At 34.2% G+C, this 27,409-nt stretch overlaps 1 protein-coding gene across 3 annotated transcripts in view; it reads left to right on the forward strand.

Annotated features, from left to right (window-relative positions):
- The window catches only part of RICTOR (RPTOR independent companion of MTOR complex 2), a 94,771-nt gene that overhangs the window by 25,796 nt on the left and 41,566 nt on the right, over positions 1–27,409 (forward strand). For 2 of the 3 annotated variants that reach the window (XM_079790668.1, XM_079790669.1), the window contains exons 3-8: positions 2,048–2,145; positions 10,962–11,026; positions 12,117–12,248; positions 18,325–18,388; positions 23,556–23,682; positions 25,000–25,169. In XM_079790668.1, the coding sequence (XP_079646794.1) occupies positions 2,048–2,145; positions 10,962–11,026; positions 12,117–12,248; positions 18,325–18,388; positions 23,556–23,682; positions 25,000–25,169 (656 nt within the window). Of the gene's footprint in view, positions 1–1,402; positions 1,428–2,047; positions 2,146–10,961; positions 11,027–12,116; positions 12,249–18,324; positions 18,389–23,555; positions 23,683–24,999; positions 25,170–27,409 lie in introns of those variants that run through there. The other variant, XM_079790670.1, reaches the window with a different exon arrangement.

Raw genomic sequence — 27,409 nt, forward strand, 5'->3', positions numbered from 1 at the left:
TGCAATGTGCTGAAACCGGTTTGGCTCAGTGGATAGAGCGTCGGCCTGCGGACTGAAGGGTCCCGGGTTCGATTCCGGTCAGGGGCATGTACCTTGGTTGCGGGCACATCCCCAGTGGGGGGTGTGCAGGAAGCGGCTGATCGATGTTTCTCTCTCGTCGATGTTTCTAGCTCTCTATCCCTTTCCCTTCCTCTCTGTAAAAAATCAATAAAATATATATATAAAAAAATAAAATAAAATAAAATATCTGCAATGTGATACAATTTCTTTTTAGATTGTGTTTTTGTTTTCTTTCAACCAAATACAGTGCTGAGCATATTAATAGAAAAATAGTGTATGGCAGCCTGAAGAAATCGACAGTCTCTGCCAGTGGTTGGCAAACTGCTGACCATGGGGCCATATTTGCTTGTGGCCTGTTTTTGGGCAAGTGGGCTAAGAATGGTTTCTATACATGTCTTATATCATTTTTTAAATTTAAATATTTTAAATATGTTGTTCTACTATCTTCTCACTTGCTTGTGTCCCACAAGAAATGAGCTGTCATCCTTTTCTTTGCTTTTCTCTATGTAATTTATCTTTTTTTTTAAATCTGGTTGCTTTTAAGAGTTTCTTTACCAGTGATTTTGAGCAATTTGATTTGATTAAGATGTGGCTTGATCTAGTTTTCTTCATGTTTCTTGTGTTTGGTGTTGGTTGGGCTTCTTGGGTTTATTGGTTTATTTTCATCAAATTTGGAAAGTTTTTATCTGTTATTTAAAAAAATATTTCTATCCCTCATTTCTTTCCTTTGAGGACTCTAGTTACACATATTTTAATTATACAAGGCTGCCTGAAGTCCCGTAGTTCACTGATGCTCTTTTTTTCTCTCTCTTTTTGTTACATTTTGGTTATTTTCTGTTGCTTTGTCTTCAAGTTTATAGTTCTTACCTTCTATAAAGACTGTTATGCTGTTATTCCCATCCGTAGTTTGAGAGCATTTCTAAACCTTTCATGCCTCCTCTACCTAAGTTTTTGAACATATAGATTACAGTTATAAAAACGGTTTTAATGTCCTCTTCTGCTAGTACTAACATTTATGTCAGTTCTGGGGAATTTTCAGTTGATTGATTTTTTTTTGGCTCAGTATGGGTCATGTTTTTCTGCTTTTTTGCCATGCATGCCTGATAATTTTTGATTGGATGATAAACATTGTAAATTTTGTCCTGTTACATGCTTCATATTTTTTCTCTGCCTATAAATCTTCTTGAGCTTTGGTCTGAAACATAGTTTAGTTACTTGGAATCAGTTTAAAGCTTTCGTATTTGAAGATTTGTTAAATGGGGTCAAAGAAATGTTTAGTCTACATCTGATTTTTACCCACACTGAGCTAAGACTTCTCAATTTGGTTTTAGGAACAAGCACAGCTCCCTGTCCTGTATGAATGCAAGGTACTCTTCGCTTTAATTCTTTTGAGTGGTAATTTCCTCACTCACAGACATGCACCAACCATTGCTGTACTGACTACTTGAGGGGTCCCTTTGCAAGATGAGCTCTCTCTCTTCAACTCAAACCATTTGCCTAGGTTTCTCCGGCTAGCAGCAAGGCCTGAAGACTGCGTGGATTAGGCAGTAAACCGGGACAGTTGGAGAGCACACTTGCTTGTTTCTCATCTCTTAGGGATCATTTTTCTTTACTTGCTGATGCCCAGTCTCTTGAACTATAGTTTCCTATTTGCACAGTTTTTTTGTGGTTCAAATAGGACAGTGTTTTTTATGTCCATTACTATATTGTAGCTAGAAGTGAAATTTGGGATGTTGCAACTTAAGATTTAGTGGTTGAATAAATCCAGATGATGACACACAGATTTGGACCATAGATATGAGTGGAGTATAAATGTGAAGGTCATTGGATGACTCATCCACATGGACTTTGATGTGACCTAAGTAATGGATTTGAGATGGAGAGTAAGAATTTAAATTAAAAGCCAAAGTTGTGACATTTTAATACTGTATGTTTTATGTATTTGGTTAGGAAAATACTCTTTTAAATTATCTGTCTTTTCTTCTAGAACCTTCTGATAACTTAAGGGAGATTCTCCAAAATGTGGCCAAATTGCAAGGGGTTTCAAATATGAGAAAGCTGGGCCATTTGAATAACTTTACTAAGGTAAGTAACTTGAATATTAATATTATCATCTACAGTTCTTTGTTCCTTATTATGCTTACTGGATGCTTCCTAACCATCATTAATAAGAATTCTTGAGTATTCTCCCAGTATTAGTGCTTTCCTCTAATGCTTCTCAGGGTTTTATCATGTGATTTCTAACTTAAAAGTGTATTTGAATAATGGAAGTATTATTCAAATGCTTGTTGTAGAAAATTTGGTAGGTTCAGGAAAGAATAAAGAAAAAAAAGCACTGAGAAATCCATAATCCAGTTTTCACTATTATTCACACATAGTGATGTATTGTTTTTGCCTTTTTATACTTATTTTTATTTGATGATATATGATAAATATGTTTTTACATAAGTATGTGTGCATTGCATTTTACAGACATAATCATAATTTCCAGAGAAATACTAGAACTTCCTCTCTCTTTCCCTATACTCTATTCCCATTGTCTGGATCTCAGAGCCTACGATAAATGCAGGGGCCCTCATCCCAAATAAATATTGACTTGATTTCTGTTAGCAGCCAAGATTCCCGAATTTGATGGATTGGTATGTTTTTGAGTTTGGTAATCCTGGAGAGCCAACTTTTGGAAACATTGAAATGCCTATTATTTGAGGTGATGCCATAAATAGAAACCAGAATGGATTCTTTCGGAAAATTTTATTTTTCCATTTTAGTTTACTAAATATAAATTTAAATTGTTCTGCTCAATTTTAAGTGTAGGGATAATTGTAAGTTTTAACCTCTTCCTACTCTAAGTGTGATCCACAGACCGGCAGCATTGGCTTCACCTTGGAGCTTGTTTAAAATGCACTATTTTCAGCCCCAGAATCAGAATCAGAATCAGTCACACAGAACCAGAATCTACATTTTTAATAAAGATTCTCCGGTGAATTTCTGTGTACATTAAAGTTTGAGCAGCACTGTTTTAACCCTCTAAAATCTTTTATTTATTTATTTATTTATTTATTTATTTATTTATTTATTTATTTATTTAATTTTGCTATCTAGTAATTGGACTATGGCTTGGATTCGATTTAATTTTATAGAAGTAAAATGGGATAAGTATATAGTCACTATGTAACAAAATTGTTTTGTCAATACGTGTTGTGCAGTAAATATAAAATAGGTTAGTTTTTTCATATGGGAGCAAGTACATTTGTGTGTTTTTAGTGACGTTTTGGAATATTCTGGCATTTATTTTTATATAACAGATGAAAAAATTATTTTATGTGAGAGATGAGAAAGTGGTTTTTTATAAACAACTTTCAAGAACACGGACTAGGTGCTTGAGAAGGGAATTTCAAACATATCCCTATGTATGTTTTTATTTTTATGAATGTGATGAAAAGTCCCCTATACCTTCCTTCACTGTTCTAGTCAGATAATGTCAAGTCTTTTTTAACCTAAAGTTGTTCCAGGGTTGCAAATTGCATCTCCTGGGTTCCCTCCCTTCTATTAAATTTCCAGTTTTATTTACCATTTTTCACTCAGCTTTAATAAGTCTTTACCACTTGCTTAGATTTAACTATTAAAAATATTAATAGAGGTTTATGTCCTGTTTGAATTCATGGTTTCTGTCATAATTAGGTTGACACCTAGATATGTCCTTTCACATCTCTTGACAACTAGGATTCTGAAAGAATTAACCACTGCTGTAAATAAATGTCTATAGACTTTATTATAAAATTTCTCTAAATGCCTAGCACAAAATAAAGCTTACTGAATTTAATCATAATATAATGTGTCTTTGAATTCCATTTTGTTGGAGAGCTAGATTAATAAATATATTATTAATATTTGTCATGATGATAATACATATTTCAGACCTGGTATTCCTAAAAAGTTATTTCCTTATAGAGTAAAATGTAGAAATTCTCAGAAATCTCATAAGAATAGCTCTTTAGACTAAGAAAAAGAGAAAAATAATTATGATGCCAAGAAGCTTGTTAATTAGGAGTTAGTTGGTCATCCTTCTCTGTATTCTCATAACAGGTTACATATGTGTCTACTAAATTTTATTTGTTCTTTTATTATTTGGTTACTGCCTTATTAAACTGTGTTTCTTAAACATATGTTATAGCTAATATTTATTTTTCTACTCTTATATACCTCTCTATCCCAAGCTTGGCACATAACAAGTGTTTAATTAAAGGTATTATATTACATTAGGAAAATTTTGCCTTTTAAATACGAGTTTTTGTTGTTTTAGCATTTGTTTTGTTAAGTGTAAGCCTAGCTTTTAGGATTAAGTTAATTTAGTAGATCATTGGGCTAAAATGTTGTATAGGGTAGACTTCATCTCTAGAATTTTAAACCTCCTTTTAAGGTATGAAGAGAGAGAAGAGGGTGCTAGCGATGTGATCCTATAACCATGTGAATGTCACACAGCCATGCTTGCCTCCTGACATCATTTCACTAGATAAAGTAATGTGTATAACAGACTGCTGATGAATATAATCTTAGTATTCTATTTTTAAAACTATCAACATGCTCATAAAGACCTGTTTTTAAAGATGAAAGTATTTCAGCTTGTATATTCTAAAAGTTCTTTTTCTATATTTAATCTCACATATTTATATTAAAGCCTGCAAAGGAATCTTTATTTTGTTCTGTTTTTAAAAGCTTCAAAAATAGTTGAAGTTAAATATAAAGTATAAAAATGGTACAGAACAATATATAGTAAAAAGTGCAAATCCTTTTTCACATGCTTCCCATCCATCTCCCCACTCTGACAAAAATACCATTCTCCGGAGGGAACCCTTAGAAAGTATTTATCCTTCTCTGGTATAATTATAAATCTGTGTGTGTGTGTGTGTGTGTGTGTGTGTGTGTGTGTGTGTGTGTGAGAGAGAGAGAGAGAATTAAAAAACTTAAAAAGAAGTATTTAATATAGTGCTTAGTTTATTTACTATTTTATGTGTGTACGCAAAGGTTTTTTAATGAGATACATGGATTTGCAATTTGCCTTTTCCTACTTCCCAATATATCATAGAATCCTTTCCTTTTCTATAAACATAGATATACTTTTTTTTATAGCTATATTTGTATAAGATAGAATTCGAAGTATGATTTCTTAGTCAAGAGCATTTGTACTTTTTATTTTAAAATTAACTTCTAAATTGCCCTCTGAAAATACCATGCTGTGGAATTTTACTCTGTGATAAGATGTTTAAAAGTTTGGGTTATTCTATCTGTTGCTTATTTAGAACCATTCATTTAACCTTCAGAGCAATATGAGTAAAATGGGAATAGCATTTAACTGCCTAGTTTTAACTGATTATTATATATTTTTAAATTAATTTTATTAATCATCTCATTTTTTATTATCTAGAGATGGGTTTAGACTTCTATTTTATATTTTCATTGAGTTTATTGGGTTGTTTTGCTTATATAAAAATTAAATTTAACAGTTATGTTCATAATTTTAGACTTTTGATGATATTGAATGCTTAAGTTGGTTTATAAGTAAAAATTGAAGAAACCTAATTCAACTGAGCTAAACTAAAAAGAAGTTATTTGCTTTCATGATAAGGAATACCAAATGTTGGATCCTAATTTCAGGCAAAAAACCCAGGGATTGAACAATGGTAATTGCATTCTGTCTCTCCATTTTTCAGCTCTCTTTTCTTTTAGGTTAGTTTTATTCTCTGACAATTTCCAAATGACTAAGATATAGCATCTTTACAGCGTTCAGTCATAAAAAGAGAGAGGGTAGCCCTCTCTTTGTGTCTTCTGATGAACTCTGATCCTATTTGGTCACATTCAGCTAGGCATTGTGACTGCTAGTCACGTAAACACATGGAATAGGGAGCAACAGAACCCCAGTGAAAAGTGTTGAGTGATGTTTAATAATTTTGCATATTAAGTGACTGTCATGCCAAGAATTCTTAGATTTTGCAAGGTCTTTAATGGCTTCTAATCATAATCGGTGATTTATTCTTAATATAACAACCTTCAGTGATAGGGCAGGCAATATTACATTTCAAGAACTTATACAGGAGAAAGGAAATTACTTGCAATGGCTAAGATAGTGAAGAAATTGTTACTAAAGATTGAGGATTAGTTAGTAATTCAATCAGTAGGTGAGGCCAGCTGAAATCCCATTGCTTAAACTCACCAATTCAGTGCTTTACTTGCTATTTCTACCTGCCTCTTTCCTGAAGTAAGAATTAAGAGGCTTGATTTGTACTTTAGGGTTTGGTTATTTAAATTAGGTGGTAATTAGTAAGGTAGTGAGTCAGTCACTACAAGAATTTTGTATTAAAATAATTCTTATTATATTTTGAATCTTATAGGTGAATTCCTGGTGATGAAAAGTAAACATAATATTTAATAATTGAAAGTCAGACTCTTAATATCTTCTAATTTTTTATTTCTGATATGTGTAAATTGTGTATGTGTAGAAAATTTAGTCTCTGGGGTAATTCCAATTCAAAAGAGGTATTTTAATTTGAGACTGATCAATAAATCCTTCTATAATTCTTTAAAAAAATCTTGAAAGCATTATTTAGCCACCATTAAAAGCATAGCCCTAGCATCTATTGCTATCACTGAAAAATAGACATGGATTATGACAAATATGCTCTTTCATTGTAAATTGAGTAGACATTTTCCTCAGAAATGTTTCTTGCAATTAAAATGTGTTGATATTAGGTAGCAGAAAATACTTCTTTCTAAATACTTTCCAAATTGTGTTTTATGAGATCATAGTAATAACGTTGAATTTTGTTTTACTTTTCCACCAAAACTGCTAACTAGAGCAAATGTACAGTCATATATTTGGTGATCTGAGAAGGTGGATAATTTGAAAATTATGTTCTCTCAATCTAATCTATTTGGCAAGTGTGAAAAAGATAATTCAGGAAATGAGGACCAAGTACACACGTAGAGGAGAAACCAACACTTGACAGCACAAGACTTTTTGCCAGAAGCCAGTTCCAGCATGTCATAATTGCAAGAGTTTCATCGAAAGGTTAATGGAACTTGGGGACTCAACAAGGGCTGAGTCACATATGTTATCGCCTGTTGGGAATGGCTAAAGGCATTTCCCCAAACCTGAAAAGAATGCATTAAATTGATTGTTTCTGCGAGACAGCTCAGGGCATCTTAATCTATGTGTTATTGCCTCCTACTGGCCAAACACCTGAACAGCCGTAGGCTATTCCCCAATCTGACAATGGACTCTGTAGACTAACCCTGGCCTTTGAAGTGTATATCTCCACCTTGCCTTAGGACCATTTGTGTTAATAAAAAGCAAGGGGTCCTGAGACAAGGAGAACTTGGTTTCTTCAGCCAGGCTCCTCTGACCCCCAACGCCTGGACTCTTACTTTAGTTACACACAGCCTTTCTCCAGATTGCTGAACCCTTCTTAATGTTGGAACAAGAACCCTGGCAACTTTTGTATATTTACTTTTAGGATTTCAGAGCATTTCATTTTAACATTCATTACTGCTGTGGAAGAAGAATGCAAATATTGCCTCTTCAGAAATTTAGTTGATACATATATAAATCAATGTTTTAACCCTTTGCACTCGCTTGCTTTTTTCTCGATTCCTTTATTCTAATGCTAACCGTGTCGAGTCACACTTGACATCTGAGTGCAAAAGGTTAAGAAAATAACTTTTCCCATTTTAAAAGCTCAAAGTTTTTTATAACAAATTCTTAGCTTCATTTTTTATGAAGTTTATAAATTAGAGTATGTCCAAGATCTAAGTAATAACACCATGATTACAATCATAAACAGTTCTGATTTTTCTTTTTTATTAATATACTAGTGGCCCAGTGCACGAATTCGTGGACATTGAAAGGAAATTAATTAGAAGAAATATTTTAATATCGCTATTCACCCTTTCTCTATAATAGAAGTGTCAACCAAATTCATGATCGACAATGACAGATCAGAACACACATGTGCGATTGGTGCCAGCAAGAGCTTTGTATGTATCGCACATGCACAAATCAACTTAGCCTTTTATATATATAGAACAAACTTGCTTAATTAGACCTGCTTTCTGATGTAGCTAAACTTTTTCCAGCCCAGTGAAGCACCCCAACTTCTCTTTCAGGTAATTGTCAGCAACATAACAGTAAATATCAACAGGAAGCAGATTTGTAGGTCACGCAGGGAGAACAAAGGGTAAAATATTTAACTGCAGCGGTGTTTGACTATATTCTGTGCAGTGAGAAAACCCGAAGTCATTTTCATGGTCCACCATTTCTTCTTTTCAGTCGGATTAAGTTTCTAAACATTCTAAAATTTCCATTTTCCAGCTAATGAAAAGAAAATAGGATTCTACTGAATCTCCTATCTACCTACTCCAGTACTTCTGTGAGGATCAAATGAGATGAGGCACAGGAAAACGCTTCACAGACATTTGGTTAAAGTGTGAATGTTTGCACCTGGCTATAAAGCAAGTCGTGTTCCTGGGCTGAAGAAACTCCAAGGAGACTAGTCACTAGGGAGAGGAAGCTGGGCGTTGCTACATGGCGTCATTACACGTCACCCACAGCAACCGTTTCCAGACTGGGCTGGGCTGTGGGCCGCATTTTGCACCATGGGGTCTTGGCAGCGTTGGCTGTGATTTGGTGGGGTGTCGTTCCAGGGTGGGGCGGGGCCTATGTCCCACTTGGGTGAAGCCGAGTATTGCTTTGTCAGTGCCAGGCCTGCGGTGCCGTTTCTTTGTAAATGGCCAGTGCACATCATGGCAGCTCATGTGTTGGGCATCTGCCCTCTGGTGGTCAGTGTGCGTCATAACAACCGGTCAGATGGTCGGAGGGACACTTAGCATATTAGCCTTTTATAAATATAGACTAGATGCCCAGTGCATGAAAATTCATGCACTGGAGGGGGGTCCCTCAGTCCGGCCTGCCCCTCTTAAAGTCCGGGAGCCCTCAGGGGTGGGAGGTAACCCAGCGATCAGGGGAAGGCGATGCCCACATCACACCCCTGCTGCTGCCACTGCTGGCAGCACAAGCCTCGGCCGGCCCTGGATACCTGAGCCTTGGGTGGCCCTGGGCAGTTGGGAAGCCACCATCTGAAGCTTGCCTGCGCCTCAGGCTGGCCTTGGGTGGCTGGGGGGCTTAGGGCAGGTCTGGCCACACCATGCGCCTGCCACTCCTCTCTTCCCCCCCCCCCCCCCCCAGCTGGGCTGAAAGGACTGGGGGACTCTGGCGGGGCTGAGGGGACTGGGCACCACCATCTTGTGGCTATGGGCGCCACCATCTTTGTGGCAGTTGACAGTCAATTTGCATATTCCCTCTTTATTAGATAGGATAGTACCATATAGTGACACTGCTAGTAATATGAAATATTTAAGAAATCTCAAATAAATACTAAGTTATTATTTTGTTAATCCTCACCAGAGGATATTTTTCCCATTGGTTTTTAGAGAGAGTGGATGGGAGGGAGGGAGGGAGAAACAGAAACATCCATGTAAGAGAGACACACCTCACATTGATTGGTTGCTTCACACATGTACCAGACCATGCCAGGGCCAGGGTTCGAACCTGAAGCCCATGTATATGCCCTTGAGTGGGAATTGAACCTGGGACCCTTTGGTGTTCAGGCCAACACTATAACCATTGAGCAACACTGCCCAGGGCATACTAAATTGTTTTTAACAGTGATAAGTGTATTTTTGTATATGTATGTTCTAATCCTTGGAAATGGGCAAATTTTATATGTATGTTTTGAGTTAGCTGTTCTGGTACAAATGATAGTTAAGTTTATTTGCTGTGTGTATAAAATGAGTATCTAGTCAGAGTGAGGTTCTCCACACTTGGTTCATACCACTTTTGAAGCTAGAGAAATGAAGTGAGATGGTAATATGTAAGTATTCTTTTTTAAATATCCAACTTTGCTCCTCTCTCCCTGTGTAAATAATTTCAGCACGAAGTTGTAGTAATAGTTTTCACTGTGAACTCTGGACTCTAACTGGTTTAGTCTGATTTCTGGCTTTACCACTTACTAGCTTTGTGGCCTCAGGAAGTGATGACCATCTGTAAGCCTAAGTTGTCCTCATTTACAAAAATATTACTTAGCTTTCTAGGGATGGTAAGATTAATCGTCAATCAGTGTTACTGTTGAGATAAAGACACACACACACACATACATATATAATGTAAGTAATATATATTTATTGTAAACATTTACAAAATACAGAAAAGCAAAGAAGAAAATAAATCACCTATGCTTGTACTTTCCTTTTTGATGTTAATAGCCGCATAAGATTCCTCCTTTATGAATGTTGGTTTCCAGTTCCTTACTACTGTAAATGATGTCCTGAGCATATTGTGATTTATGTTTTAGGTTATTTTAATATAAATCATCAAAAGTACTTTCTGATCCTGGTGCATTTTTTTAGTTTATTCCACAAAATATTTTCAGTTTATAATCCCATTAACAGTGTTTTCTTATCTGGTATAATTATATTCAAGAACAATTTCTTGCTTTTCTAAAAAAATATGTTTTTTAATTGATTTTGAGAGGGAGAAGAATAAAGCTAGAAATATTGATGAGAGATAAACATCATATATTGGCTGCCTCCTGCATACCCCCCAACTGGGGACCAAGCCTGCAACTCAGGCATGTGCCCTGACTGTGAATTGAACCAGTGACCTCTTGGTTCCTGGGTCAATGCTCAATGGTTTCTATCACCCACCAGGCGAAAGAAAGAAATCTGTATCCTTGAACTATAGAATCATATTTTTAAAAAATTTTAAAAGTATTTTATTTTTCAATCTAAAGGAGTAATGTATATAGACAAAAATATGTAATAAATACATATTTGTTTTGTTTTTCTGACAGCTTCTTTGTGATATTGGCCACAGTGAAGACAAATTGGGTTTTAACTATGAGGATATTATAATTTGGTAAGTATAGTTCAGTTTCTTCTCTCTTCTGGATTTTAGTATTAGTCAGTTTTAGTAATTTTAAATTAAAATTAGGATACTTTAATATATCATATTTGATCTTATAGAAACAGTTGTTTGAACATTAGAAAAATTCAGGATTTCCAAAATTTTTTTGTTTGTTATTCTGTTCTAGTATTTTGTAATTATAAAATATAAAGAACCAAAGCTAATGTTGAAAAATACCTGGACTTCTGCAATTTAAACTTCTAAATGGCAAGCTTGATTTGCTCATGCCCACTAATAGAAGCATAACAGTATGTATATATATAAAAGCCCAGCGACCAGAACGATCAGAACACCCAGAACTACCAGTGACTATAATGCGCACTGCGGCAGCCAACCACTGTGATCTGGGCTCCTATCATCCCTCCCCCGCAGCCAGCCCAGCCCCCAATCAGCCCTCCCCAGCCCGATCGGGGGCAGGGCCAGCTGGCCAACTGCCCACGGCCCCTCCTCCCTGCCGGCCTGGACTCATGGGCCCCCATCGGGGCGGGCCAGCTGGACCCCACCTATGCACAAATTCATGCACCAGGCCTCTAGTAGTAGTATAACCATCTTTTTGGTATGGTTAGGAATTAAAATGATATAATCTGTGCCTACTGTCATTATAAAATATTTTTACTTACTGGTTTAAGCACAATGGTTTTTTTAGAGGAGAGGAAGCAGGTAGGCAGATAGAGGGGAGTAGATTATAGTGGCATGTGTTACAACTTAAAAAAGGCATATTTAATGTCCCATTGTTTATGTAAAATAAACTACAGAAGATAGGTCAAAACTCAACATTTTCTTGATTGGTGAGAATGTACCAAGGAAGCACAGATGAAAAAATATGGGGAAGGGGTGGGGGGGTGAGGACACGTATATAATAACAATCAGTAAAGAAATTAAAAAAAAAAATCACTAGTGAAGTTCCATGGCTTACAGCAAAATGATTTTTATATGTGTAAATAAATAGATTTGCTTATTTCAACTGAGTAAGAATTTAGTACCACAGTTTTATGTGTATTTGAAACATGTACAGCAAAACTTTTTGTCTGTTTTCAAACAGCTTGAGGTTGGCTTTATTGAATGAAGCAAAAGAAGTGCGGGCAGCAGGTCTTCGAGCTCTTCGATATCTCATCCAAGACTCCACTATTCTGCAGAAGGTGCTTAAATTGAAAGTGGACTATTTAATAGCCAGGTAATTTTCTGGGAGCTATCTATCTTTTTATATGTTTTAAAAATTATGTATTAAGTTTTAGCATAGCTATCATAAACTACAAATTTTTAGCGTAAAGCCTGATAATTTTTGCAGATATAGACAACCAAGTTCCTGGTTATTCCGAATAAGGTGTAGAACACTTTCAGCATCCCAGTCAAGTTTCCTTGTGTCTCCAACCAGTAATAAACATTGTTCAGGCTCTTCTCATTATAGACTAGTTTTTCCTGTTCTTAAACATCATATATTGCAAATTACTGTGTAGTAGTTCATGTTATGAATAGACCACAATTAGTCCATTCTGTTGATGATTTTATTACTTGTTTTTAGTGTTTAGCTATTTTGAATAAAGCATCCCTAAACATTCTGTATAATTCTGTTGATGGGCATATACTAGTATATGCACTCATTTCTTTCAGCTAGATACATATGTAGGAGTGGAATTGCTGGGTCATAAAGTTTATGTATATTTAACTTTAATAGATATTGCCAACAGTTTTCCAACATGATTGCCCTGATTTACATTCTTAGCAACCATGTTTGAGAGTTCCGGTCTCTCCACATCCTCATCAGCACCTGCTATTTTCAGTCTTTAATTATACCCTTTTGACTGAGGTTTTCATTGTGAATTCCCTTTGTGGTTTTAATATGCATTTCCCTGATGGGTAGTGATGTGAAGCACCTTTTATATTTGGGTATCCTCTTTGTCTTTTGCTCATTTGTAAATTCGATTATCTATCTTGTTGTGTAGGAGTTCTTGATATCTTATGTATATGACTCTTTTCAGGTGTGCATATTAAGAATATTTTTTCCAAATCATTCTGCCTTACCTTTTCACTTTTCTTAATTAATAAAATTCAATATAGAGGTTGTTTGTTTTATAGCTTAATGCTTTAGATCTCTTTTGAAGATGGTATTCTATGTTTTCTCCTAAAGAATTTATTCTTTAATACATTTTAGTAGGTAATGGCCATTTTTATTTTTATCAAATAAATATTAGCAGAACTTGTTGAAAAGGTTTTTTTTCACATCTAGATTAGTGCCACTCTTGTTGTAAATCGGGTATCAGATAAATATGAATCTGTTTTATATTCTTTATTCTCATTAGTTGGTCTATTTGTCCATTCTTGCCCCAGTTTCTCACAGTTTTAATGACTGTAGTTTGATAATGTATTGATACTTGTTAATATAAGTCCTCCAACTGTGTTTCTTCAAGATTCTATTGGCTATTTTGGGTTCTGCATTCCCATATGAATTTTATAATCATCTTGACCATTTCCATAAAAGTTTCTGGGATTTTAGTAGTAATTACATTAAAGCTCTAGGTTAATTTGCGATGAGTTGACATCTTAATAATCTTGAATCTTCCAAACCTTTAATTATTTGGAACTTTAATTTCTCTCAACAACATTTTGTAGTTTTCTGTGCATATGTCTTGCATATAGTTGTTAGGTTTATTTAAGGTATATTTTAATGACTTATATATTTTTATTTAATGTAATTCACTTTCAATTCTAATTGTTTTTAAAATTATTTTTTAATTTCTATTACAGAAGTATTAATTGCAAGTGATGACCATTTTATTTTTCCCTTTCCAATCCTTATATCTCTATTTTTCTTTCCTTATTGCATTGCTAGAATATTGCACTGACTAGAAATGGTGGAAAACTTTATTTTGCTCCTTAACTCAGACTAAAAGAGTTGAGTATTTCACCCTTATTTATGAAACTTGCTATAGGCTTTCAGAGGATTTTTTTTTCTGTTTTTTGTTTACATTCCTGAAGTAAACATCACTTGTTCATGATGTCTTATCCTTTTCATGTATAACTGAATTTGGTTTCCTAATATTTTGTGACAATTTTTTGTAGCTATATTCATGAGAGTTATTGGCCTTTGTTTTTCCATTCTTCTAATGTCCTTGTTTAGTTTTGACAGCAAGAGTATGTTTGCTTTATAAAACAACTAGGGAAGTTTTGCCCTCATTATATTCTGTGGAAAAATTTAAGTAGGATGGGTCTTGTTTTTTTCTTACATGATTAGTAGAATTCACCAGTGAATGTGTGTAGGCCTGGGGTTTTCCGTATAGGAGTTTTAAGAATATGGACTCAATTTCTTTAACAGATAGAGTACTATTAGTACTATTCTGGTTTTGTACTTCTTGTGTCAGTTCTTGCTTTTTTGAAGCTTTGTTACTGCATTCATAATAAGAATCACTAAACCTTCACATTGGGCTAATCCTTTTATAGTTATGAAATATCTCTCTTTGTCCCTTGTAGTACTTCCTTTATGAGTGTTCACTTTCTTCTATTTAGGGTTTCTATAATATGTCTTTTCTCATTCATTAACTTTCTAACTTTTCTGTCCTTACATTTAAGTGTGTCTCCTATAAATATAAGTTTTGTTTTGTGTTTTAACTCTGGTTTGACATTTTTGTCTTCTAATTGGAGTATTTAGACTATGTTTAGTGGTTTTTTATATAAATGGTCTCTGGACTTTATCTAATGTAATTACACATGCGTTTGTCATTTAGTTATCAGTTTTTCCATATATTTGAATTTGTTTGCTATCTTGCTATTTGCATTCTATTTGTCACATATGTTCTCTGTTCTTGTGTTTCTCTTTTTTTGTTTCTATTGGAATGATCAAGGATTTTTCTCTTCTTTTAATATCTTTAGCAGTTGCTGTAAACATGTATCCTTCACATATTAAGGTCTATCACTTTTATTACAACCAGCACAATGCAGGAAGTCTTTTACAGTTTGACTGTATCTTCTCCTCTCTTTTGTGTTATCACTGTATTTATCATTTCTATATATATATGTAACCCACTAATGCACAGGTAGTATTGTTATTGTTTTAAACTTCAACAGTTGATATTTACCTACATTATTCATGCGCTCCAGTAGTCTTCCTTTTTGCATTTCCACACTTTCATCTTGGATCACTTTCTGTCTGCTTAATGAATTTTCTTTACTGTTTCTTGTAGTACAGGTTTACTGGAGATAAATTCTCTCATCTCTTATTTTCTGTAAATGCCTCTCTTTTGCCTTCCTATTTAAAGGCTTTTTAAAATGACCTGTTATTATTTTTCAGTGCTTCAAATAAATTTTTTTAATATATTTTATTTTTACCTGTTGAACAATAAGTTGTTCCTCATTTTTGTTGTTCCTTTATAATTGATGTGTCTTTTTTTTTTTTTTTTAATCCTTTCCCGGGGATATTTTTCCATTGATTTTTTTTTTAGAGAGAGTGGAAGAGAGGGAAAAACAGAAATATCAATGTGAGACAAACCCAAATCATTGATTGGTTGTCTCCTGCATGCGCCCTGACCAGGTCCTGGGCCAGGGAGGAGGCTGCAACCGAGGTACGTGCCCTTGACCGGAATCAAACCCAGGACCTTTTGGTCTGCAGGTCGACGCTCTATACACTGAGCCAAACCAGCTAGGGTTGATGTGTCCTTTTTTCCTCTGGCTACTTTAAACGTTTGTTGTTGTTGTTGTTATATTCTCTCCTATCCATTGGTACTCCAGCTATATTGGTTGAATCTGTTCATCCGTTCACTGCCCCCTATTTGTCTGATACCCTTACTGTATTTTCATTCTTTGTTGTTAATCTTTGTGTTTCAATGTGGCTTTTTTAATTCCTCCATCCTGCTAGTTGATTTACTAGACTGATTTGTCTCTTGAATTTTTAATTTCAGTTGTCTTTCTATTATTTTACTCTTATTTAAAGATTCTAGGTTTCTACTATTCCTTTATTTTCTACTTTCTTGAGCATAACAATCATGGTTATTTATAGAGCCCTGTAATGACAACTCATATGTGAGTCACTTGTGTTGTTTCTATTGTCATTTTCTTTCCTTACTTTTTTGTTTACTTGGCCCTTTGTTTTAAAGCATATTTTATATTATTATCTGATTAGATGTGAACATTGTATATTCAAAATTTTTGGCTCTGGATCATGTTATTCTTCCATTAAGAGAGTTAAGATTTATTCTGGAATGTTGGCGTATCATACTGACTGTTTTAGCTTTGCCTTTGCTCTAGGAAGTGGCTATTTGATCTCAAATGCAAGTGTGGATATTCAGCAGAACTTCTTCACCTTGACCAGAATTGAGGCCTGACATCTATCTTAGTATTATGTACCTGCTAAAATTTCTGCTCAGTTTCTTAGCTTCTCAGTAGTAGTTTTTTTTTTAATTTATCTTTATTGTTTAAAATATTACAGATGTCCCTTTTCTTCCCCAATGACTCCTCCTCCCCCACCCCCCCAGGCCCTTCCCACACTGTTGTCTCTGTCCATGGGTTATGCATATATGCATATAAGTTATTTGGTTAATCTATCCCCACCTACCCACCCACCCCCACATTTGACAGTCTGTTCCATGCTTCTGTGTCTCTGGATCTATTTTGTTCATTAGATTCCACATATGAGTGAGATCATGTGATACTTGTCTTTCTCTGACTGGCTTATTTTGCTTAGCATAATACTCCCCAGGTCCCTCCATGCTGTCTCAAAGGGTAAGAGATCCTTCTTTTTCACAGCTGCATGGTATTCCATGGTATAAATGTACCACAGCTTTTTTATCTACTCATCTACTGATGGGCACTTGGGCTGTTTCCTGATTTGCTGTTATGAACATAGGGGTGCATATATTCTTTCTGATTGGTGTTTTGGGTTTCTTAGGATATATTCCTAGAAGTGGAACCACTGGATCAAATGGCAGTTTCATTTGTAATTTTTTTGAGGAAACTCCATACTCTTTTCCATAGTGGCTGCACCAGTCTTCATTCCCACCAGCAGTGTACTAGGTCAGCAGTAACTTTTAGCTTGATTTCCTGGATTTTAATCCTACTTTTGCACAACATAGAAATTGGCAAGTACCTTGGAGAGGGTATTGTATGTAGATGAGCTCACTTTCCTGTATTTTCTTCTCTATGGGATTTCCCTTCAAGTCCCAAAGTTCAACCTGTCCCTTCAACCCAACAGGACTTTTGCTTTCTGCTAAGACTCTATTTCCCTAAAACTAGGGAATGACAAGGGCCCCCAGTCACAAAGCGTGGGGTGAATGGGGAGTTTGTGCTTCTCTTTAGAAGGATTATTATCCATTGCCCTTTTAACAGTGGCTTTACAAAGTAGTTTATTCAACCTTTATAATTGTGTTTGGCAGGAGGGTGGGTCTGATCCAATCCTCTCTGTTGTGGCCAGAAATGGAATTCTATGTCTATTTATGTTTTAATAAAATTGCTCTAGATTAATTATATAAAGAGAGAAGTAATGCTTTTTGAATAGCAAACTATCTATATATAAAGTATTGGTTAGAATCATGACCTGCGTAAATACAGACAAAATGACTTAATCAGAGACTAGAAATTGAACAATTTAATACATTTTAGAGGGAAGTGTCTAAGTGATATTTGATTGAGCATTAATTTTTGAAGTGCATTCAGATTTCAAATTATATTTTGACAAAATAGAATTATTGTGGCTAGTACATAAAACTTTTAACTCAGTCATAATACAGAGGTGGGGCAAAAGTAGGTTAACAGTTCGTAGGGAAAATAATACTATAATTAATAATGCAAGAATAAACTTTCGCAGGCTCACAACTGTAAATCTACTTTTGCCAACCCCTGCATATAAAATTTAGGCCTTAGTTAAAATCACAATTATATTGTAAGCTTAAAATACTTTCACAGTTTTTATAAAATATCTGAATCTTATCAAAGATAGATGAATATATTTCTCAGTAGATTTCTGGTACTTTGCTCTGTGTTTATTATTTCTGTATAGATATATATAATTCTGTGACTTACTTGTTATATTCTATAGTGTTTCCTAGAGTTGTAAATGAAATAGTTTTGAAATGTTTTATTATAATAAGTATTTATCACTAGAGATATGTAAGCTAATTAAATGTCAGCTGGTACTGCAAATTCAGGTGTATTAAACATTTTAAATACCATATTGACATTATGAATGTGGGTCTGATTTAGTGGTATTGTTTTACAAATAATTGTTAAGATTTTTATCAATAATTATTTTGTGTATTATTTAGGTGCATTGACATACAGCAGAGCAACGAGGTAGAGAGGACACAAGCACTTCGATTAGTCAGAAAGGTATGCTCCATGTCCAAGAGTAAAGGCAGATTTATGGTTTCCATGTTAAGTATTTTGCATTTTTAGATTTAGACTATTTTATGAAATCTTCTTATTAAAATTTAAAGCTAAATTCTCAGTAAACATTTTAAGATTATACATGAGTTAAATAGACTTATGAAACTTCAAGGTGACATAAATATTTGTATAATTATTGTATGTGACTAGGTATAGCTAGAGCAATATTTTTTATAAAATGTTTATTGTAAAGAGTATTTCTCTCTTTAGTAGACATGCAAATGAAATTAATGCTTTGATATGTTATTGAGAAAGAAGACTACTTGCTTCTTCCCTTGATTTTTCCCTTAAATGTATGCTTGGAATTAATACTATTAAATGGATGCCACAAATAGTTACATTACAATAGTTATTTTGAAGATAAATTTGGATGCAATTTATAGACAGTTGCAATAAGAATTCAGGCCATTGTGTATGATAAAAGGTCAAAGTCTCAACTTCAAGAGAATTTGTTAAGGTTAATCCATATGCTTCTAGTGAGAAGCCTTCAAGAAAGTTTTTGTTCTTACATGTAATGTGATGCCCTAAGGGCAGAGGAACAGTGAACTGAGAGTTAACTTTGTTAGGACATAGCTTGTGAAAGAATTTTATCATGTTTCATCTTAAAGTATCATGTTTGTTTCTAAACATTCATGAGACTAATGAAGTATGCGTTTGTTTTAATGTAAAAACATCTAAAATTATTTATCAATTAAGCTTTTGGCTTTTCTCTTTCCCCACCTTGGAATTCAGTGCATGCTCCAGAATGTGCAATGTTGAGTTTGTATATTAACTAGATTCCTTTTTTTTCTTTTTCTTCCAATTGTCTAGCTTATGTTAGGAATAGTATCCACTAGTGAACATAGTAAGGAAGAGTAAATGGATGAGTTGTCTTAAGAGATGTTTGTAATTTTTTTGAAGAGTGAGATTGGAAATTATGAAATTTTGTTACAGGTAAACATATTGCAACCATAGTTTGTGTCTTTAAATTTAAAAATTAGATTTATGATTTTTATTTATTCATACAATCTCTCCTACTGCCATGATTTTGAGAATTCAAGATAAGAAAACAAGTTGTTTCTGAAGAACCTAGAATAACTTTTTGGTTATTAGAGTTATTTATGTCAATATTATCATATTAGGGATTAAATTGAGACATTAAAATATATGTTAGCATATTAAAAATGACATACTCATTACATGTAAACATAAATAACATTTTAATAAAAGTAACTATATTTGTTAAAAAAATGAGTAGAGTGGCATTATGTTAGATTTTTCAAATAATGTCTGTCTTGATAGAGGATAGCTGGATTATGATATTTGCTTTGGTATTCAATCTGATGTGATTTCACATGCATTGGAGTCTCTGGAAAACTTCAATATATACTTGTGAGAGAATGAGAATGGGAAAAGACAAATAAGGTCTTTGGTTTATTATGAAAACAGTTTTACCTTTGCAGAATCCCTGAAAATGTCCTAGGTCGGACCCTTAGTTTCCCGGACCACACTTTGAGAATTGTTGCCCTAGAAATTGCATTCAGAAGAAAAGACAACTCCAAATGGATTCAAACAATTAAATTCAGTTTTAAAAATTATTTAAAGAACATTTCATTTCAATTTTGTAAACATTTTTGTACAGGTTACAAATTTATAAAATGGCCAGTAAACAGACTCTTGAAAACAATTTAATAACTCCATAACAAAATTATATTCTGTTGTGTTATCTTCTGAAGTACATAGTAATTTGTGGCAGATACCGTTTGTGAATCCAAGAGCAGGAAAATTGCTTGTACCTGATGGTAGACTATAAGCTCAGAGGAAGAGTCCTGACACAGGGTTTCTCCTTGGTTTAGCTAAAAGCAGTTAAAGGGAAAACACACTTGCTGAATGAACAGTGGACTCTATTGGCCTGAGGAACTATAATTTCATTAGTACTTTTAACAACCAAAGCAAACATTTCTATTTTTCAGTAACATCTTGGCAACTGAGCTAGTAGAAATTAATGATAATATAATTGCTGAGGATTTTTTGTATGCATGCAAAAAAGTTTTTTTTTTTTTGGTAAAAGTATTTTCTTTTAGTTTTAAAAGTAAAAATATTTGTTGCTTTAGGATAACTGCTCTATGAGTAATTAAGGAATACTCATATTACTTTTCCTTCACTTTCACTTATTTCAATCATTCGGAAGGTTCTTGTTTGTTTTCTTGTTTCTTTTTCAATGTCTGTGATTTTTTCCCCTTGTTTCTTCAGTCCAGGCAGTCCTTCCTTATCTCTTTGATTTTCAATCTAGTTTGTTCACTGGTCAGCTATTGCTTTTCTTTAAATTGTAATTTAAATTATAACTCATCATTTTCTTTATATATCACTTATTAATGCATGTAATAAGAGATTAATAATATATCAGGGATTTGTGTGTGTGTGTGTGTGTGTGTGTGTGTGTGTGTGTGTGTGTGTTTCTGTTTTGTGTTTTTACAATTGAAAAGAGATTCATTAAGGGAAATTATTTGCCCTTGATTCACAGCAAGATATTGGCATATCCAGTGCAAGAACTTAGTTCTTTGGATTGCCAAACCTCTTTGGCCCACAATTATTTTTGGTATTATGTACTATCTTCTTTGGCATTCAGAGCCAACATTTGGTCCAACCAATTATGACCTGTCTCATTATGTCATTACTAGAGGCCCGGTAACATTCGTGTACTGTGTGTGTGTGTGGGGGGGCTCCCTCAGCCTGGCCTGCGCCCTTTAGCAGTCCAGGAGCTCTCGGGGGATGTCCGACTGACGGCTTAGGCCCACTCCCCCTGAGTGGGCCTAAGCCGTCAGTCGGACATCCTTAGTGCTACCATGGAGGCGGGAGAGGCTCCTGCCACCACCGCTGCGCTCGCCAGCTGTTGCCCGGGCTTGTGGCTGAGCGGCACCCCCTCTGTAGGAGCGCACTGACCACTAGGGGGCAGCTGCTGCATCGAGCATCTGCCCCCAGGTGGTCAGTATGCATCATAGCGACCAGTCTGCATTTGGCCAATTTGCATATTACCCTTTCATTATATAGGAATAGGATGAGTGTGGACAAGCGGCCCTTTGCCACTGTTAAGATCACTATTTCTTTCTTATTCTTTCTATTAATTTTACCATTTTCTACATTATATTCATCTTTCAGTCTCAGCTCAAATTTCAGATATTTCCCTTAGAGAACTCTGTCTTTCTAATTCCTTTATAGAAATTTACAAATTATTACCTACTCTTTAATGTGTTTATATCTGTTTGTCCTATCATGCCTAAAAAGGTTATTAAAATTTTCTTTAAAGAGAGATGAATTATATGACTTTTTCTTTACTGAGTACTCATTGATTTTTGAGAAAAGTATTTTCTGATTTGCACAGAATTGAAGAGTTTCTTTGCATATATTTCCCTGGAAAATAAGAGAGATTTCATTTGAAAAAAAAAAAAAAAAAGAATTATAGGTATTCTTTTTCATAGCACTTGAGCTTCATAGATTAAGATTTTATACTTTAAATTCTAGAAGTCATCTGGTCATAAGCATCCTTCTTTTATAAATGAGGAAACAGAAGCACTGAGAAGATTGATTTGGCCAAGTTAATCTATAATAATATAAGCGTAATATGCAAATCGACCGAACGACTGAACAGCGGAACGACCTTCTGGATGACCTTCCGGACGCTGCGAGGGCCGAGGCAGCCTCTGTGAAGGCCTACTCTTGCACGAATTTTGTGCATCGGGCCTCTAGTAGTTTACTAATGGTAGATTTAGTTCTGAAAGCCAAGTGGCCTGGCTTCCTAACTAACTCTTTTCAGAATACATTACGTTTTATTTTGAGGGAAATTTTTCTTATAAACATAATAGATCAATAAATATTAAAATACAAATTAATATCATAAAAAGTTAGAATGTTGTCATCTAGAAAGATCAGTTTTCTATACCTCCTTTCCCTTTTCTTCTCTCCTTCTCCAACATTTCTGATGAATAGAAAATACTGATTAAGAAATGAATGTGAGAATTTTGTAGATTCTATAGTTATTAGAAATCTCTATTTTATTGTTGTGGAACAGTATCTTATTTCATTTGAGCCTTGTAATACTGCATAATGCTTCTTAAATAACATAAATCATGTATAAGTACTCTAGCCAATATAGATCTTTCCTTTGACCCTTTATAGGACTTAACTCTGTATCTTTAATTTAGTTATATTGCATCCTATAATTGTTTCATAGTACAAGTCTTATTTTTCAACAGGATTATAAATGCAGTAATATCCAGGACTGGTTAATTATCCCCAATATTTTATCACCACCCAAGTAAAAGAAAACATTTTCTTCTACTCCCACTTCAGGAATTTATTTTGAAATACTTCATCTACCAAATAGTCTTTATTTATTAAACAGTCATTAACTACATAGTTTTTTTTTCTGTTTTCCAAACTGAAGATACATGTTATCTATTTTCAGTTTTCCAAATGTTATTGCCAATTATAGTTTTCACTTAAATTGAGATTCATCCAAAGTTTATCACCAGAGACATACTTTTTCTATTGTAATATTTGAAATACTAAAAATAGATTATAGATCATTAATTTTGCCTTTTGGAATAGCAACAAATGATGGGTACAGATGAGAAGATTATCAGGCATTACTTACAGCAAAGTGAGAAAGAATGGGGAGCCACATAGTGAGTTTGATAGGGATGAGAGTAGAGATATGAGGTAAATGGGTATATGGAGAAGAAAGTCAGGAATGCAGTAGTACAGTAGTGTGTTGACAGGTGGTGTCCCCACTAATATACTATGTCTAGGTATCGAGAAGTGTGTGAAATGTAGATTCTATTCCTGAGGAGCTTAGTATCTCAAACATTAAATCTTGTTGGTCAACTAATTTATGATCTGGACTATCAGGGAAAAAAGCAATACATTTTTTATAGTAATGATACTAACATCAGTTGCATCAATTATTAGTTATATTAATTATTTGAAATGTTCATATGAATCAGAAGATTAAAGTTGATGCCTGAATCTTATAAAAACTCTATAATCTTAAAAACCTCAAGCCAAGCAAAGTAGGTTTTAAAAATGTGTTATGAAGTAAGTAACTTCTTTTTCTGATTTCTCCCCGTTACAGATGATTACTGTGAATGCTTCCTTGTTTCCTAGCTCTGTGGCCAACTCATTAATAGCAGTTGGAAATGATGGACTTCAAGAAAGAGACAGAATGGTCCGAGCATGCATTGCTATTATCTGTGAACTAGGTTAGAATTTTGAGTAATAAAAATGTAGTATTTTAGAAAGAATATGTAACATTCCTTAATGTCTTTAACATATTAATTCTTTAGTTATTGGTAAAAAGCTATGAAAAAGTACGACACATTCTTGATAGGAGAATAGAGGACTTGCTATTTAACAAATAATTCCTAAGTGACCTTAACACTAGAACTTTTAAAGTTTTTCTCATCATGAAATTTAGTACATAAGAATTGTCCAAATTCTGGTAATTAAAATAAAATCTCTTAAAGTCCGGCTTTCAGACATTAGTTAACCATACTATATCTTAATACCTTGGTGTGAGTTAAAAGTAGTAAATAATCCATCATACATTAAAAAAAAGGAATTCTAAATGCAAAAAGATTAAAGAGTTAAATGGGATGCCCTAGCTGGTTTGGCTCAGTGGATAGAGTGCCGGCCTGCAGACTGAAAAGTCCCAGGTTCAATTCTGGTCAAGGGCATATGCCTGGGTTGTGGGCTAAATCTCCAGTAGGGAGTATGCAGGAGGCAGCCGATCAATGAGTCTCTATCATCATTGATGTTTATATCTCTCTCTCCCTCTCCCTCTCTGAAATCAATAAAAATATATTTTTTAAAAATAATGAGTTAAATGGGGAAAACTGAAAAGTGGATGAATATTTACTGATCATTGTAAGGAACAGGAATTTTGAATTACAGAGAAAATCAGATTTCGGCAGCTACAGATTTTATTGTAAGAAGGCAAGAAAACATCCTACAGTGAAAGAACAAAGAAAAAAAAGTAACAAGCATGATAAGTAAATAACTTATTTATATACAGATCAATAGGAAAAATAGACGATTCTCAAAGAAATACATGCATGGCCAAACAACATATTGAAAAAGTTCAAGGTCACGTTTGTGCACTCATAGCATACATGGAGGTGCCTGATCTTTGAAGTAAAGAAGTTCCTGAGCTTAAAATCTGAGTTTAAAATCTAAAGTAAAGTTACAAATCTGAGAAATGATTTGAAACAGATAAAGGACTAATATTCCCACTATATAAAAAAGTCTTTGCAATTAATAGGAAAGAAAAACCATTCCAGTGAAATATGAACGAAGAATATGAAAAAATTCAGAGGCATAAAATTAAAATCAGAGTTTTGGGAAGTATATTCAATGACTCTTATTAGATACATTTTATCCATATGCCCTTTTAAATGTCTTTGACTAGAGAGTTTTCCAAGTCAGAAAGGAAATTGTTTTAAAATAAAAGCCCCATTTTCAGACTTATATTTATTAATTATCCCCTATATAATATATTAAGTTTTTCTTTTTTATTTTAGCACTTCAGAATCCAGAGGTGGTGGCCCTTCGAGGTGGACTAAACACCATCTTGAAAAACGTGATCGATTGCCAATTAAGTCGAATAAATGAGGCCCTCATTACTACAATTTTGCACCTCCTTAATCATCCAAAGACCCGACAATATGTGCGAGCTGATGTAGAATTAGAGGTAGGAACTTTAATATTCTCTTCTAGTTTTAAAATGACTTTAAATACAATCTTACTTTGCAATTTTAAAGTAAGTAGATGCAGTACAGCATTATCAAACCTAAATTTACTAATACTGGCTTATTCCCAGCAATATTCTGTAGCTAAAAATTTTAATATGTTAATTGTTTGTGAATAGGTCTTGCTAAAAATATACCATTTATTTATCTAAACCATGCTAAAAGTCTCTGAACTTAGAAGCACTTGTTAGCAACTAATGACCATATATACTTGAAAGAAATAGAATACATTAAAAAAATTTTTTACTAATTCATTGTGTTTTTTTTTTTAGTTAGACTAAAATAATTAGTCTTTTATAATAAAGTATATAGTGGAGGTTAGAACAGAATTACCACAAACTATATTCTAATAGTTTATTTGTGTGAATATAATACATGGTTGTTCATTACAGATATCATTTAGAGTAAGTTTAAACTCATGATTTGTTTGTATTGGGGTTGAAATTATGCCAGGTATAAAAGATTTATTGTTCCCTAGTTTGTCTCTCTAAATCATTTTATATAAAAACTTGTCTTAAATGTTAGTTTTGTTTCTCTTAGGGATATTAAAAATGTTTTAGATTAGCTTATATCATACCAACAAATTTAAGTGCAATATTTTTCTTTATATGTGATTTTAAATGCATTACTTTAGGTAGTCCAATGGGAATAGACTGGCATTTTTTACATTTTACTGTATATATAGGTTTACATTCTTTTGTGTGTGTTTTATTTTTAAAAATCTATAATTTTAAGATTGGCAAGATTATTACAATGAAGGAAGATAATATGTGTAGGCCTTTTTGTTCCTGTTTAATTGTAAAGCAGATTAAAAAGCCCAAAGTGAAAAAAACTTCAAATAATATGTTAGACGTTTAAGTAGATGGCTACATCTTTGCTTCTATCTTGTTCTTTAAAACCACAAAATGAGTTTCTTTTTTCCTTAACAAGATCCCTCAGAATAGCACAGTGATTGAGCACATAGACTTCGGGCTGTACAGATCTGGTTTTGATTTTTTGCTGTATGACCTACTAGCTTTATGATTTGGGGCTACTTATTAGCCTGTCCTGGGCCCATTTATTCCTAGGTAAAATGAAGGTCATGGTTTATACCTTGAAGAGTTGTGAAGAATTCTATATAATAAAAGCCTAATATGCTAAGTGTTCGGTCGTCTGATCGACCATTCAACCAATCAAAGCGTAATATGCTAATGATATGCTAAGGCCGCTCAACTGCTCGCTATGACGTGCACTGACCACCAGGGGGCAGACAGTCCACCAGTTGCTTTGATGTGCACTGACCACCAGGGGGCAGACGCTCTAATTGGCAGGTTAGCTTGCTGCTGGGGTTCGGCCGATCAGGACTGAGCGAGACAGGCCGGACATTCCCTGGAGCCCTCCTGCGATCCCTCCCCGGCTGGCCAACCTCCTGCGTCCCTCCCTGGCCCTGATCGTGCACCGGTGGAATCCCTCGGCCTGGCCTGCGCCCTCTCGCAATCTGGGCTGAGGGACACCCCCCCCCCCCCCGAGTGCACAAATTTCATGCACTGGGCCTCTAGTAAGTACTATAATAATAGCGGTAGCAGCAGCAGCAGCAGTAGCAGTAATAATAGCAGCAGCTAATACTAATGTAAAGCTTATAATGAGTTAGGCATTATTTTCAAGTGCTTCTCATATATTCTAATCTACATAAAATATTTTATTTAGTAGTACTTGGCACAAAATAAATACCTAACTAAAACTGGTTGTCTTGGATGGTACTCAACATCATCATCATCAACATCATTTTTATCTTCTTCATTGTAGAAACTGCAGCAAAGAGAATATTGTCCTCATTTCTATGTGTTAAATTTTATCAATTTTCACTGTAAATTGATAATTGGTTCCCTTTTCTACATACAAAAAAAAATTTTTTTCAGTGCTATTGTCTGTTGTTAGGCCCAAATCTTCCTCCTATTAGAAACCCTTTTTAAAATTTGCCCTGGCTTCTGTTTATACTCTATGTAATATGTTTTGATCTCAGGAAAAAATGTAGAGTTAATATAATAATGTTAATAGAATAGATACTCTGTAAAGGTTGTAAATTAACTGTAATTTTATAGTAAATTTAAAAAAACATTTATTAAACTTACACTTCAGAGTGGGATAGAGTAGTTCATAGCATCTGCTATGGAAAACAAGAAAAGCTGGGCATTTGTGGAAA

The sequence above is a fragment of the Cnephaeus nilssonii genome, assembly GCF_951640355.1.
Source record: "Cnephaeus nilssonii genome assembly, chromosome: 2".
NCBI classification, from domain to species: Eukaryota; Metazoa; Chordata; class Mammalia; order Chiroptera; family Vespertilionidae; genus Cnephaeus; species Cnephaeus nilssonii.